Source organism: Pongo abelii, chromosome 13 (genome assembly GCF_028885655.2).
Source record: "Pongo abelii isolate AG06213 chromosome 13, NHGRI_mPonAbe1-v2.0_pri, whole genome shotgun sequence".
Lineage (NCBI taxonomy): Eukaryota > Metazoa > Chordata > Mammalia > Primates > Hominidae > Pongo > Pongo abelii.
Window position 1 is genome coordinate 97,998,382 of NC_071998.2, and position 14,789 is coordinate 98,013,170.

The 14,789-nt window shown below is 44.4% G+C and overlaps 1 protein-coding gene across 13 annotated transcripts in view; it reads left to right on the forward strand.

Moving 5' to 3' along the window:
• The window catches only part of ZNF462 (zinc finger protein 462), a 157,773-nt gene that overhangs the window by 62,980 nt on the left and 80,004 nt on the right, over positions 1 to 14,789 (forward strand). For 12 of the 13 annotated variants that reach the window (XM_063714339.1, XM_063714341.1, XM_063714336.1 and 9 more), the window contains 3 exons: positions 6,293 to 6,542; positions 7,073 to 12,705; positions 13,472 to 13,636. In XM_063714339.1, the coding sequence (XP_063570409.1) occupies positions 6,323 to 6,542; positions 7,073 to 12,705; positions 13,472 to 13,636 (6,018 nt within the window). In that variant the 5' untranslated portion in view covers positions 6,293 to 6,322. The remainder of the gene's footprint in view (positions 1 to 6,292; positions 6,543 to 7,072; positions 12,706 to 13,471; positions 13,637 to 14,789) is intronic. The other variant, XM_054520411.2, reaches the window with a different exon arrangement.

Consider the following 14,789-nt stretch of genomic DNA (forward strand, 5'->3'; position numbering starts at 1 on the left):
ATTAGCCTTATATCATTGCAAAGGAATGCATGAATTCTCCAGAAGGTATGTAGTATCTCTTTCTGTATGAGACACTTACTACCTGCTTTCATAACAGGTCACTCAGCCAGAATGACTTCTTGTTTACATATCCAACATTTTTAGCCACTTGGATTACATCCCTAGATGCTCATTTCATTTTAATGATGATCCCAAAGGTATCTATTAAGAAATAGTACTCCAGCATACTCTGTAGTACTTGAAAACTTTATGCAGGAGAGCGAACCTAAAATAAAAAATAACCTGAAGGCTAGCATCCTTGGCCAGTAGGTGATTGGGTTATTAATCTGCAAATTGCCTGCTTCAGACTTTGTGCTTATATACAAGGTCCCACAGATGGACCAGGCCAACTGTATACAACAGAGGCCACATGCATTGGCAGGACTTGGTCTCATGGTATTTCCCTGCTACTATTTAAATTCAGTCTCATATTGGGGGTTACATATGTGATTGCAAATTAATCCTTTCTCTTCTGAAAATTTGGTTTTGAAGAACAGCTGTGTCTCCCTTCTGAATTCCTTAATTATTTATCCTCCCTGATATGTTAAACCTTTCATTAGTGTGGTGAATTGCCAAGAGTACACAGAACTGCTTAGATCATGTAGCAAACAGTATAAACATTTGATAGGACATTTGAAGACTACATGGTGAGCCAGAATCTATAGTAGTACCAAGTGCTATGGGATTGTTGGAGGCAGCTTGTTGTTGGAAGTTGCTTGTTGGTTTATTTTGCTGGTTTATTATTTATTTTTATTTATTTATTTATTTATTTATTTATTTATTTATTTATTTTGTGACAGAGTCTCACTCTGCCACCCAGGCTGGAGTGCAGTGGTGCGATCTTGGCTCCCTGCAACCTTCTTCTCCTGGGTTCAAGCAATTCTCTGCCTCAGCCTCCTGAGTAGCTGGAATTACAGGCGCCCGCCACCACACCCGGCTAATTTTTTTTATTTTTAGTAGAGACAGGGTTTCACCATGTTGACCAGACTGGTCTCAAACTCCTGACCTTGTGATTCACCCACCTCGGCCTCCCAAAGTGCTGGAATTACAGGCGTGAGCCACCACGCCCCGCCTGCTGGTTTATTTTTTTACACTATAACATGGAGATAGTACCTATGTCATTTGTATTTGTTCAGAAAAGAACTGATTCTGCCCCAGCTCTTGTTAAATTTGGAGGGCATATGCCCATATATGAGTTAAAATTAAATCAAGAAAATTAATTACATATATCTGTATGTCATTAATTTTATCTATAATTATGTGTTTGTGTATATATATATATATTTAGACATTCTATATTTGCATTTGTAGTTTTGATTCCATAACTACTGTTCCTGAAAGAGATTTCACCTCAACTTTTCAGGTCATTACTCTTTGGAAAGATGCTTTAAATGATTATTAAATTATTAGAACTTCTACTTCAGCCATAACAAGTGTAAATGATTAGTAGTGATATAGAACTTCCCTTGTTGCTAAGAATAGCAACCCAACATTTATAAGTTTACTAGTGCCTTTTTAAAAAAAATCATTTTTCATCTTAAGGTCCTGGGGCTTGCAATTAAAAATATTAACCTCCCAATACACATCACAACTCTTTGACCTCAGCATAGCAACAATTTCTGATCTGCAAATACATTTTTTAGAATGATCTTTAGTCTCTTGATTTTTCCATTTTTCTAGCTGAACTATTCTAGAATTTATGTGTTTCTATTACCTGTCCTTGGATAATTGGTTTTTCCATTCATAAGAAAGAAAACTAAGAAAAGTTCAAACAACAGGTGCTAATGAGAGCCTTTTATTAGAATTATGATTGAGGAGAACTGGGAAGTTTAGTGTCTTATAAATGAAACTAGGTTTCTGGAGTGGACAGAGGAAAAGCACCTTATGGTGTTTCTGGTTCTATTTCTCAAAGGCTTTGAAGGTTATAATTAGTTGCTACTGAATCACATGGCTGTGGTGCTTCACAGCTTTATTTCTGGGCTGCAGTCCTTCAGTCAGAGAACAGGTTAGATCCAGGCAAGGCCTATGCCTTTTAATTTGATCACTTCCTGAAGAGAGCTGGGATTTTGACTTGAGGACCACATTTATGCTCCTGGGCCCTCAAACTAAAGAGCAGTGTTTGCCAAGCTGACCTGGACCAAGTGATGGTGGCGGGCCTGTAAGAATGCTGTACAATGTCAACACCTCCCCACTCCGGTTACGTCTGAGCAGTGAGTTGGAAGGATGGACGATGAAGCTGTGGTTTGTCTCCTTCCTCCTTCACAGGAGGGAAAACTGAGGCATAATGGATCCCTGGAATTCTGAGCACAGAAAGTAGGTGGGCAGGTGGTATAAATTAAAATTGGTGTTCTTAAGATTGAAAATGAGCAGGCTTTGTCCATAATTTACTTTTCCCCATTTCTGTATATATGTTTCAAATCTTTGACATCATCTCTGGATGTTCTTTATATCTTCAAGAGTTTGTCAAACATAATTGGATTTTGGGTTTCCCTGTCAAAACCCCACCTTTTGAAATCCTTCAAACTATAAATGCAAAGTAAACAAACCAGCAACGAATAAGTAGTACTAAAGGCAGTGACTAATTAGGATGGTTTAGGGGTTTCATGTTAGGAGGACCAGACACATTTAGGTGCCAGTTATTTTAGAATGAATCTGTGTTCACCTTGCAGGGATCATGATGGGTGGTGTTTAAAGTCTAAGCATCTGAGGTCTATTTGACCTTGAAGGGCCTGGACATATATCTGGGGTAGAAGACAGGGGTGCTTGTTTGATGTGTAGATTCATCTCGTGACCTTTTGAAATAGACTCTTTTTAGTTAGTTCAGAAACTTCCTCTTTTACTTTTGATTTTGCTGATTTTGGTGAGAAAAAATGTCGCTAATTTCATAATCATAGTATTATTAAATGAAGTAAATAGATATCAGATCAAAGCTTTTAACTTAAAATCATAATTTTATAGCAGATGAGTGACTAGGTTAGCCTCTTAGGGTTACTGCTCTTCGGGATTGATGAAATAGATATGCAAAGCTTATTTCTCACCTTTTTTTTTTTTTTCCTCGGTTTTGGTTTCTTAGAGGATTACCATCTGCTGCAAAAACATATGAATGGGTCATCTTCATGTCCAGTGTGTTTTTGTCTCTGTCCTTCCCTACTCCCTTCCCCTCCACTTGCTGTCACTTTTCGCACATGTGCCCATGTACCATCTCATAAACATATCAAATTTCTATCTCTTTGATTGGGCCATGCCAGCAACTTCTATTTTCTTCTTCTGTCAGCGTCGTCAGGAGAAATGTGTACACAAAGGCAAGATGGCTTTCAAAGTAGGCTACATCCTCCTTTCAGTACTTGGTACAGACATGAAATTGAAGGCCATTCAGCTCTACCTGATGCTGGTTCTCTCAGCGGCCTGGAGATTAACCTCTTCTAAGGCTCTGAGCTATGTTTGAGGCAGAGGCTGCAACAACATTAAAGCTAGAACCCATTAGGAAATCACTTTCATCATCTCTTCTTTTTCCAAATCAGTGGCTCTTTTTCTGATCTCATAACCCTTTAATCTCCTTTGTAGCAGAACAATGAGATTGTTAGTTTATGTTTGTGTCCAGTGAAGTTAACATCCTTGATAATAGCTTCAGAAGACACCAAGATATTAGAGAACTACATAGAGAGATGAATTTCATCTCTAGCTGGATGACTTAATGCCGAAGGTGCCCTGCTTTCCTTTTGCAGAACCGTAACTTCTGTTGATGTTGTGCAAATCAGGCTCAAACTTTCCAAAAGACACACAGCAGAAAGCCTTTTGTTGCATTATTTCTAAAGGCTTGAAGTTTTGAAGGGAAGAGATTTTGTTTTCCTCTCTGCTACACAATGGAGCTTTCAGAGAACCTCCTTTAAAAGGAATAGCTACAGCCTTTGTGTTGAAGGGTGTGTCTGTTGGCAGGGTCTGCTGATGCAGACAGACTGGCTGGTGATTAACAAAGGTCATTAGACTTTGGAATCTGGCAAGCAGAGTCGGATGGTATGTCTTCTGTGTGTGGAAGGACGACTTCCAAGAAGCCAAGGCATTCTGGAGGTCCCCCCACTGTACCCCTAAATCCTGATGTAGAACAAGATCTGGCCCAGGGTCATCCTGCTCTGACCAGGGCTCTGCTGGGACTAACAAACCAGCATATCAATCATGGAATAAAAGAACCTTTGGAGATCTTGGTGAATGACATTTGAGGAGGAGAAAGGTGCTGCTTTTCGGAGAGAAATGAAAACAGTTAATTCTTTGTTGGGAAGAGAAGAGCATAGGAGGAGCCCAGCCTGCTCTTCTAGCATTCATTTCTGATTGTTAGCCTAGCAGAATCCAGGAGAAGCCATGTTGTGCACAGAGGAGAAGCTCTGAGCTAAAATGGCTGCCCCTAAAGCTCAGAGGACTAGGGCAGCTTAGTGAGTCTTAGAGCTTCAGTGACGCAGGAGCTCATATCTCTTGAAAGTGTGATAAACACATTCAGCAGAGCTGTGGCTTGTTTGGCTGAGATGAAAGGACTAAGCTTGGGGGATGGGGAGTGCACACTAGATGATCTGCTTTTTTCTGTGAAGTGTTCTAAATGCAGGAGTTGTCTGCACCATGGAAAAATTTGTTTTCAGGTCTAATGGACTGTGCGAAAGGAGAAATGGGGTGGGGCCTCAGTGACTGCTGTAATTTGATCCAGAGCTGATAGCAACCTCTTCCACACAATTTGGGTTGGTGCTTAGACATAAAAGCTTGTGTATCTGGAATATTGAGACTTAGCTGAAAAGAGTCTGGTGCACAGTTCAATGTTTATTGAAAAAGGATAAATTGCTGGGTGAAAGAAGAGGAGGTAAATATCTGCGGCTCACTCTGCAAGCTCAGTCTGTCCAGAACTGGACTTGCCAGAAGTTATTTTAGCAGGCGATCAGGAGGAGCATTCTTTGATAGAAAATCCTTGTGTGATGGCTCCTTTCACTACATTGATGTATTATTACTGGACTTTTTTGTTCCTGCAGAAATAATTTATCTTTTACAGTAAAAGTATAGAGTGTTACATCATAAAATACATTGGCTACAGTGTTAGTTTGTGGACATCTGGTTCTAGATTACAATGACTCAGTAGAGTTTGTGATGATCTTACTGAAGTAACTTACTCATTAGATAATAACAGGGTATCTCAACTTAGGATATACATTAGGATAGGAAGGACTCCACCTTTCTAATACATTTTTGACTTCTTGATGGTGGGACTCTCCATTGAGTTAGTGTGTAGCTTTCTGTATATTTCAGTCACACAGTAAATAGCAGAATGAAGGTAGCTGGGCAAGTTTTGATTTATTCCACGGCAGGTTCACAGCTTTTTGCATCCAGGTATGTGCTTCATGTTTGTAAAGGAAAGAAGTGGAAAAAGGTAAAGTCATGACTTAGAAGCCCTTCTTCAAAAATGCAAGTTTCTGTTGTCTTCATGCAAATTGAGGTGCCAAGGTGCAACTTTAAACAGAAACTGGATTGTCATCCAAAGTTGGTTGTTTGAAAATCTCATGAGGAATATTTTATGACCTAATTAGATTGAAGAAGCTGTTAGGTTATAATTGGTAGGTAGTAAAAGAGCAAACAGTCATTTAGCTCATGGAAAAAAAAAAAACCCACAACTAAACTATTTGGAGAAGGGAGGAAAGAGAGGTGCACCCCAATATCAGCAAAGTTATTAAAATAATAAAAGCTACAATAAAATTGCTCTACCTCCACTCCCAAGATTTAAATACTATTTCACTATTTGGTGATAAAACACCAAGGTAATAATACTAAATAAACAGCTAATGAAGGTTGAAATTTTCCCTTTCTTCTGTGTGGACATCCTCTTTACTTTTGAGATGGTTCTAATTTAAAAAGAAAATGAGTCCAAGGCAGAACCAAAGCCAACATTAAGTTACCAAGAAATTTGGATTCAGTGGAGAAGCTCAGAAACTTCTAAAACTTTTGAAGTATTAAGCGTTTCCTTGACAAATGGCATTGGAAGACATATCATGCTAGAAAATGTTTATCTGGTATTTTTCCTTCTTTGAAGTTATGAGGTCAAGGACATCATCTCCATTATGTCTGATTGCCTCTCTTTAGCCAATGTTCCAACTGGCAAAGTCCAATAAGAGAAATCTACTGATACTGGAATTTTTTCCCATTAATGGATATATAGCCCCATCAGCTCGAGGTATGTGGTTAGTGCATTCCTTAAGATGTTTTGTTCTGACTTCTGCCACAGGTTCCTAATGTGAGAGGGTAGACCCAGATCATGGAGGTGCTTCAGTGTGATGGCTGTGATTTCAGAGCCCCGTCTTATGAAGATCTCAAGGCACACATTCAGGATGTCCACACGGCATTTCTGCAGCCAACTGATGTTGCTGAAGACAATGTGAATGAGCCACGATGTGGGTCCATGAATGCCAGTAATCAGACAGAGGTGGAGTTTTCTTCTATAAAGGATGAATTTGCCATTGCAGAAGATTTATCAGGTAAATCTATACTAAACTTGGCACGGCCGATGTATTTTAATTGCTCTTGTTTCCTTTTAGCCTGTAGCCATGGTTCTTAATATATGTGGCTTTTGCAGAGTTTCTTGTGCTTTGCTAGCCATTTTTGTGGTTTGGGCATCATGTATCTCTTCTTGAGTATGTTAGGTTGTTATCCTTTCAAAAGCTTCCTCATATATCCTACCTTTTAATTTGGAGAACAAGGTAGTTGCTTGGAAAGTTCTAGAAAAAGTAGTACAATTTATGAAACTTGTATTTTTATAGCTGTGTGGCTCATTTATGGAGATGAGGAGAATACCTAAAGCTGTACACTGCATCTTTATCCATGAGAAGGTGCAGTACGTGTATCTTCATTGATGCTTTGTGAATACTCTTCAAGGCCTCATCTTGAGACTTCAGGCCTTTTGCATGTGACGTTTAGTAACGAAGAATAATTGGAATGGTACTGATTTGCATGATTGGATATTTTAATTATCTTTTGCTTTGTCACTTTCCTTATGCTTTTTCTTTAGGTCAAAATGCAACTGCATTGGGGACCGGAGGTTACTATGGCCACAGTCCAGGATATTATGGTCAGCATATTGCCGCTAATCCCAAACCAACAAACAAGTTTTTTCAATGCAAGTTCTGTGTACGCTACTTCAGGTCAAAAAACCTCCTCATAGAACACACTAGAAAGGTCCATGGAGCTCAAGCTGAAGGGAGTTCATCAGGACCCCCTGTCCCGGGATCCTTAAATTATAATATCATGATGCACGAGGGATTTGGAAAGGTCTTCTCTTGCCAGTTTTGCACATACAAGTCACCAAGAAGGGCAAGAATAATTAAGCATCAGAAGATGTATCACAAAAACCATTTGAAGGAGACCACTGCTCCCCCACCTGCTCCTGTTCCAATGCCAGACCCTGTGGTTCCGCCCGTATCCCTGCAGGACCCCTGCAAGGAACTGCCAGCAGAGGTTGTGGAGCGCAGCATCTTAGAGTCTATGGTCAAGCCTTTGACCAAATCTCGAGGCAACTTTTGTTGTGAGTGGTGCAGCTACCAGACCCCCCGCCGAGAACGCTGGTGTGACCACATGATGAAGAAACACCGCAGTATGGTCAAGATCCTTTCCAGTCTCAGACAGCAACAAGAAGGAACTAATCTACCTGATGTGCCGAACAAGAGTGCCCCCAGCCCCACTTCCAACTCCACCTATCTGACCATGAACGCTGCAAGCCGGGAGATACCCAATACTACCGTCTCCAACTTCAGGGGCTCCATGGGCAACTCCATCATGAGACCCAATTCTTCTTCAGCTTCCAAGTTTTCGCCCATGTCTTACCCTCAGATGAAGCCGAAGTCACCTCACAATTCTGGTCTAGTTAACTTGGCAGAGAGATCCCGTTATGGAATGACTGACATGACCAATTCTTCTGCTGACCTGGAAACTAACAGCATGCTAAATGACTCTAGTTCTGATGAAGAGTTAAATGAAATAGACAGTGAGAATGGTTTAAGTGCTATGGATCACCAGACATCAGGCCTGTCTGCAGAGCAGCTGATGGGCTCAGATGGCAACAAATTATTGGAGACCAAGGGGATTCCATTTAGAAGATTCATGAATAGGTTCCAGTGCCCCTTTTGCCCTTTCCTCACCATGCATCGACGTAGCATCTCTCGTCACATAGAAAACATCCACTTATCTGGAAAGACAGCTGTCTACAAATGTGACGAATGTCCGTTTACTTGCAAGAGCTCGTTGAAACTTGGGGCTCACAAACAGTGTCACACGGGTACAACGTCAGACTGGGATGCTGTGAATTCCCAGAGTGAAAGCATTTCTTCCTCACTGAATGAAGGTGTGGTGTCTTATGAGAGCTCAAGCATCAATGGTAGAAAGTCAGGAGTCATGTTGGATCCCTTGCAGCAGCAACAGCCACCGCAGCCACCACCACCGCCACCACCACCACCACCATCACAGCCACAGCCACTGCAGCAGCCACAGCCACCACAGCTGCAGCCACCACATCAGGTGCCACCCCAGCCACAAACACAGCCACCACCAACGCAGCAGCCACAGCCACCCACACAAGCCGCACCTCTGCACCCATACAAATGCACCATGTGTAATTACTCCACCACAACTCTGAAAGGGCTAAGAGTCCATCAGCAGCATAAACATTCATTCTGTGACAACTTGCCAAAATTCGAGGGGCAGCCCTCAAGCCTACCATTGGAAAATGAGACAGACAGCCACCCCTCTTCCAGCAACACTGTGAAGAAAAGTCAGACCTCAATTCTTGGGTTGTCCTCCAAGAACAATTTTGTAGCTAAGGCCTCTAGGAAGCTCGCCAATGACTTTCCTCTAGATTTGTCACCCGTGAAGAAGAGAACCAGGATTGACGAGATAGCAAGCAACCTTCAGAGCAAAATTAACCAAACCAAACAGCAGGAAGATGCAGTGATCAATGTTGAGGATGATGAAGAGGAAGAAGAAGACAACGAAGTCGAGATAGAGGTTGAGTTGGACAGGGAGGAAGAGCCGACAGAACCCATCATAGAGGTTCCCACTTCCTTTTCTGCCCAACAGATATGGGCAAGAGATACCAGTGAGCCCCAGAAAGAGCCCAACTTCAGAAACATCACCCACGATTACAATGCCACCAATGGGGCTGAGATTGAGCTCACCCTTTCTGAAGATGAAGAGGATTACTACGGCTCCTCAACAAACTTGAAAGATCACCAAGTTTCCAATAGTGCTCTGCTGAATACCCAAACTCCCATCTATGGGACTGAGCACAATAATGAAAACACAGACTTTGGTGACTCTGGAAGGCTTTACTATTGTAAACACTGTGACTTTAACAACAAATCTGCCCGGAGTGTTAGCACCCACTACCAACGAATGCACCCATACATTAAATTCAGCTTTAGGTACATCTTGGACCCCAACGATCACAGTGCAGTGTACAGGTGCCTGGAATGCTACATCGATTACACCAACTTCGAAGATCTCCAGCAGCATTATGGTGAACACCACCCAGAAGCCATGAATGTACTCAACTTTGATCACTCGGACCTGATCTACCGGTGTCGGTTTTGTTCATACACGAGCCCGAATGTTAGAAGCCTGATGCCACATTACCAAAGAATGCATCCCACGGTGAAGATCAACAACGCGATGATATTTTCAAGCTATGTCGTGGAGCAGCAGGAAGGGCTGAATACGGAATCCCAGACCCTGAGGGAGATTCTGAATTCGGCTCCCAAGAACATGGCGACTTCCACACCTGTGGCTCGTGGTGGTGGTTTGCCAGCTACGTTCAACAAAAACACTCCTTCTAAGACCTTTACTCCTGAATGTGAAAATCAGAAGGACCCTTTGGTCAACACTGTTGTTGTTTATGATTGTGATGTTTGTTCGTTTGCAAGCCCCAACATGCATTCTGTCTTGGTTCATTATCAGAAGAAACACCCCGAAGAAAAGGCTTCCTACTTTAGGATCCAGAAAACTATGCGAATGGTGTCTGTGGACAGGGGCTCTGCCCTTTCTCAATTATCATTTGAGGTGGGTGCTCCAATGTCTCCCAAAATGTCCAACATGGGTTCCCCACCCCCCCCACAACCCCCGCCACCAGACCTCAGTACTGAGCTTTACTACTGCAAACACTGTTCCTACAGCAATCGGTCAGTTGTGGGAGTGCTTGTCCACTACCAGAAAAGACACCCAGAAATAAAGGTTACTGCCAAATATATCAGACAGGCTCCTCCCACAGCTGCAATGATGAGAGGGGTCGAAGGGCCCCAAGGCTCCCCCCGGCCACCCGCCCCCATACAACAGCTGAACCGAAGCAGCTCTGAGAGAGATGGCCCTCCTGTGGAGAATGAGATGTTCTTTTGCCAGCACTGTGATTATGGGAACCGGACGGTCAAAGGGGTACTCATTCATTATCAGAAGAAGCACCGAGACTTCAAGGCCAACGCAGATGTGATCCGGCAGCATACGGCCACCATTCGAAGCCTCTGCGACCGAAATCAGAAGAAGCCTGCCAGCTGCGTGCTTGTCTCCCCCTCTAATCTGGAGCGGGACAAAACGAAACTCCGAGCACTCAAATGTAGGCAGTGCTCGTATACCTCCCCCTACTTTTATGCACTGAGGAAGCATATCAAGAAAGACCACCCCGCCCTGAAAGCCACAGTCACGTCCATCATGCGATGGGCATTTCTAGATGGCTTGATAGAAGCTGGCTACCACTGCGAGTGGTGCATCTACTCCCATACGGAGCCCAACGGTTTGCTCCTGCATTACCAACGGAGGCATCCAGAACACTATGTTGATTACACTTACATGGCTACTAAACTGTGGGCTGGGCCAGACCCATCCCCTCCCTCTCTCACAATGCCAGCCGAAGCCAAAACCTACAGATGCAGGGACTGTGTTTTTGAAGCTGTCTCCATCTGGGACATCACTAATCACTACCAAGCATTCCACCCCTGGGCCATGAATGGTGATGAGTCAGTGCTGCTGGACATCATCAAGGAGAAAGATGCTGTGGAGAAGCCCATTCTTTCATCCGAAGAGTTGGCAGGCCCTGTGAATTGTGAAAACAGTATACCCACCCCTCTCCCGGAGCAGGAAGCTGAATGTCCAGAGGATGCAAGACTGTCCCCTGAGAAAAGCCTGCAGCTAGCTTCAGCCAACCCCGCCATATCCTCCACCCCATACCAGTGCACGGTATGCCAATCTGAGTATAACAACTTGCACGGCCTTCTCACTCATTATGGGAAGAAGCACCCTGGCATGAAAGTGAAGGCTGCTGACTTTGCCCAGGACATTGACATCAACCCAGGTGCCGTCTACAAATGCAGGCATTGCCCATACATCAACACCCGCATCCATGGCGTACTGACCCACTACCAGAAGCGACACCCGTCCATCAAGGTGACCGCTGAGGACTTTGTGCACGACGTAGAGCAGTCTGCTGACATATCCCAGAATGACGTGGAGGAGACGAGCAGGATCTTCAAGCAAGGGTATGGCGCCTACCGGTGCAAACTGTGTCCGTACACACACGGCACTTTGGAGAAACTGAAAATCCACTACGAGAAGTATCACAATCAGCCTGAATTTGATGTCTTTTCCCAGTCACCCCCGAAGCTGCCAGTCCCCCTCGAGCCCGAGATGACCACTGAAGTGAGCCCCTCCCAAATCTCCATCACTGAGGAGGAGGTGGGAGAGGAGCCCGTGTCCACTTCTCACTTCTCTACCTCCCACCTGGTCTCCCACACTGTGTTCCGGTGCCAGCTCTGCAAGTACTTCTGCTCCACGAGGAAGGGGATTGCCAGGCACTACCGCATCAAGCACAATAATGTCCGAGCCCAGCCAGAAGGCAAGAACAACCTCTTCAAGTGTGCCCTGTGTGCCTACACCAACCCCATCCGCAAAGGTCTGGCAGCCCACTACCAGAAGCGCCACGACATTGATGCGTATTACACTCACTGCTTGGCAGCCTCCAGGACCATCAGTGACAAGCCCAACAAAGTGATCATCCCATCCCCGCCCAAGGACGACTCCCCTCAGCTGAGCGAGGAACTCCGGCGGGCAGTGGAGAAGAAAAAGTGCTCCTTGTGCTCTTTCCAGTCGTTCAGCAAGAAGGGCATCGTGTCCCATTACATGAAACGCCACCCAGGGGTGTTCCCAAAGAAGCAGCACGCCAGCAAGTTGGGGGGCTACTTCACGGCCGTCTATGCAGATGAGCATGAGAAGCCCACACTGATGGAAGAAGAGGAGAGAGGCGGCTTTGAGAAAGCTGAGGTGGAGGGTGAAGCTCAGGAAATCGAGTGGCTCCCGTTCCGCTGCATCAAATGCTTCAAGCTGTCCTTTAGCACTGCAGAGCTGCTGTGCATGCATTACACTGACCACCACAGTCGGGACCTAAAGAGGGACTTCATCATTCTGGGCAACGGCCCCCGCTTGCAGAACTCCACCTACCAGTGTAAGCACTGTGATAGCAAACTGCAAAGCACAGCCGAGCTGACCTCACACTTGAACATTCACAATGAGGAATTCCAGAAGCGTGCCAAACGTCAGGAGAGGAGGAAACAGCTTTTGAGCAAGCAGAAATATGCAGATGGTGCTTTTGCAGATTTCAAACAAGAGAGGGTAAGGATATGTTTTGATTTCCCTTCCCCCAGGAGGCCTCTCATCACTGGTGCCCACATGCACTTCTTCGTTGCCAGCCAAACTGCTGCAGGCTTCCTAGTGACTTAGCTTGCCAGAGAGCTCAATAAGTCAATTAAACATTTCGAGCTTGATTATCTCCCATTCTGTGCTCACCCCTCTCCTTGCTCCCGTTCCCCTCCCTCCTTCCCTTTGACTCCTCCCATGGCTCCCCAGGGGAGGTTTGGGGTGGTTTCTATGTATGTCTTTCTGCCAAGTAGCTTTATCTGAAGCCTAGTTTTACAACAACGCTCGCTCTTTCCTAAGGCAGCGTGGGCTGTCTCTTGGTACCATTAGCACTTCTCAGCCATGTCTTGGTCTTCAGTGTTTGCTACATGAACCTAACGTCTCCAGGAGTAGACTTTATTTTATCAACAAGTTCATTAATGGCGCAACTATGCAACGTTTCACCTGCCTAGTTGAAACTGGTTTGAAAACCAGATGACTTAGTGGCAGTGACGATGAGCTTCTGCACAGAAATCTTCTCTACTCACAAGCCGTAATGTATTTGGGTTTCAAAGACTTTGCATAGTAGGCAGCGTGCCATGATGCTGACAAATTTGTTATATAAAAATACTCGCCTATATCTCCCTTGGTTTTTAACCTGCTAATCAGCTTTAAAATGAAATATGTTAGTAAACTGCAAGAATAAATTCTGACAATTGAGGGAGGGCTCGGAGTACTGATGGCTACCACTGTATTTTACCAGCCTTTTGGTCACTTAGAAGAGGTGCCAAAGATCAAGGAGAGGAAAGTGGTGGGCTACAAATGTAAATTCTGTGTGGAAGTGCACCCAACGCTCCGAGCCATCTGCAATCACCTCCGAAAGCACGTCCAGTATGGCAATGTCCCAGCTGTGTCAGCTGCTGTGAAGGTGAGAACTGGAAGGTCTGGATGAGCATTCTCGTGTGTGAGCGATTTGAGTTACTTATTAACCCCATTGCCTAAAGCAGCTCAGGAAAGAGCATCTCAGAATGTGGGCATTCCTGAATTATGCTTGGATTGGTTTGGCTTGTTTTGATTTCTTTGCAGGTTGGACCTTCCTCATCTTTCTGTTCAGGGAAAGGTCGAGTTTCGATCTGGTTTCCTTCCACGCGGATAGTTTGGTGGCAACAGAAGGTCCAGGATTCTCGGTCTAGGAGGCTTCGGGTCGTCCTTCTATTCTGCGTTTAGTGCCATTAGCTCTTCGTTCTTCCAAGTTGCCCGAGCTCTTGAGAGGAATCAAGTGGGTTCTGTTCCCATCATCTTCTGCGCCTCTTTCTTCCTGACTTCTTACTGTTCTCGTCTGGCTGAGGATGCAGAGAGCCTAGGAGAATCTCTTTGTCTTCTTATCCTGGGTCCTCTGGGGACTGCAAGAGACATTAAAACTAAAAGCATTTAAGTCACAATTGACCCTGAAAGCCTTGGTTTGTCTCCTCCATCCCCTCTCCCATATGATGCTGACAAGTATCTTCCCTTTTCCCTCTGACTTTTATTAGGCCACCTGTTTTGAACATCATAATCCTAATAGCAGCCACCATGTCAGTAACCAAGTCACCATCCCCATCTTCCAGGATATTGCTAAGCCCTATTATTTATTAAAACAGAAGTCATTTTGGGGTTCTGCCCTTTCTCCATGGGTACACGCGAACATATTTTTGTCATCTGCCCTTCTTGAGCTTGCATCCTATTTTGCCAATTTAACATGAAGATAAAGTCTTTACTTTTCTTCACTGAAGACTGAAGCTGTCTTTTGGCAGAACAGTGGCAACCCAGGGATAGCAGCAGTCACTTTCTTTCAGACACCACTGAGGTGTGTCCCAGGCTTGTTTCCTGGGATCACGTGAGAGAGACAGAAGGGCTTTTCCTGTGTAATCAGTAACCCAAGGAGCTATCTCGAAAAACAGGTGACTTAAAACTAGGCTGCCCCTTAATTTTTTGAATTGATTATGCAGCAGTCTCCAGTCATAGAGTGAAGTCACCGTCTACAGGGTAGGGGGCAGACAGCAGGATCTTTTGCTTTGCTTCCTTTCCAGATAATGGCCCAA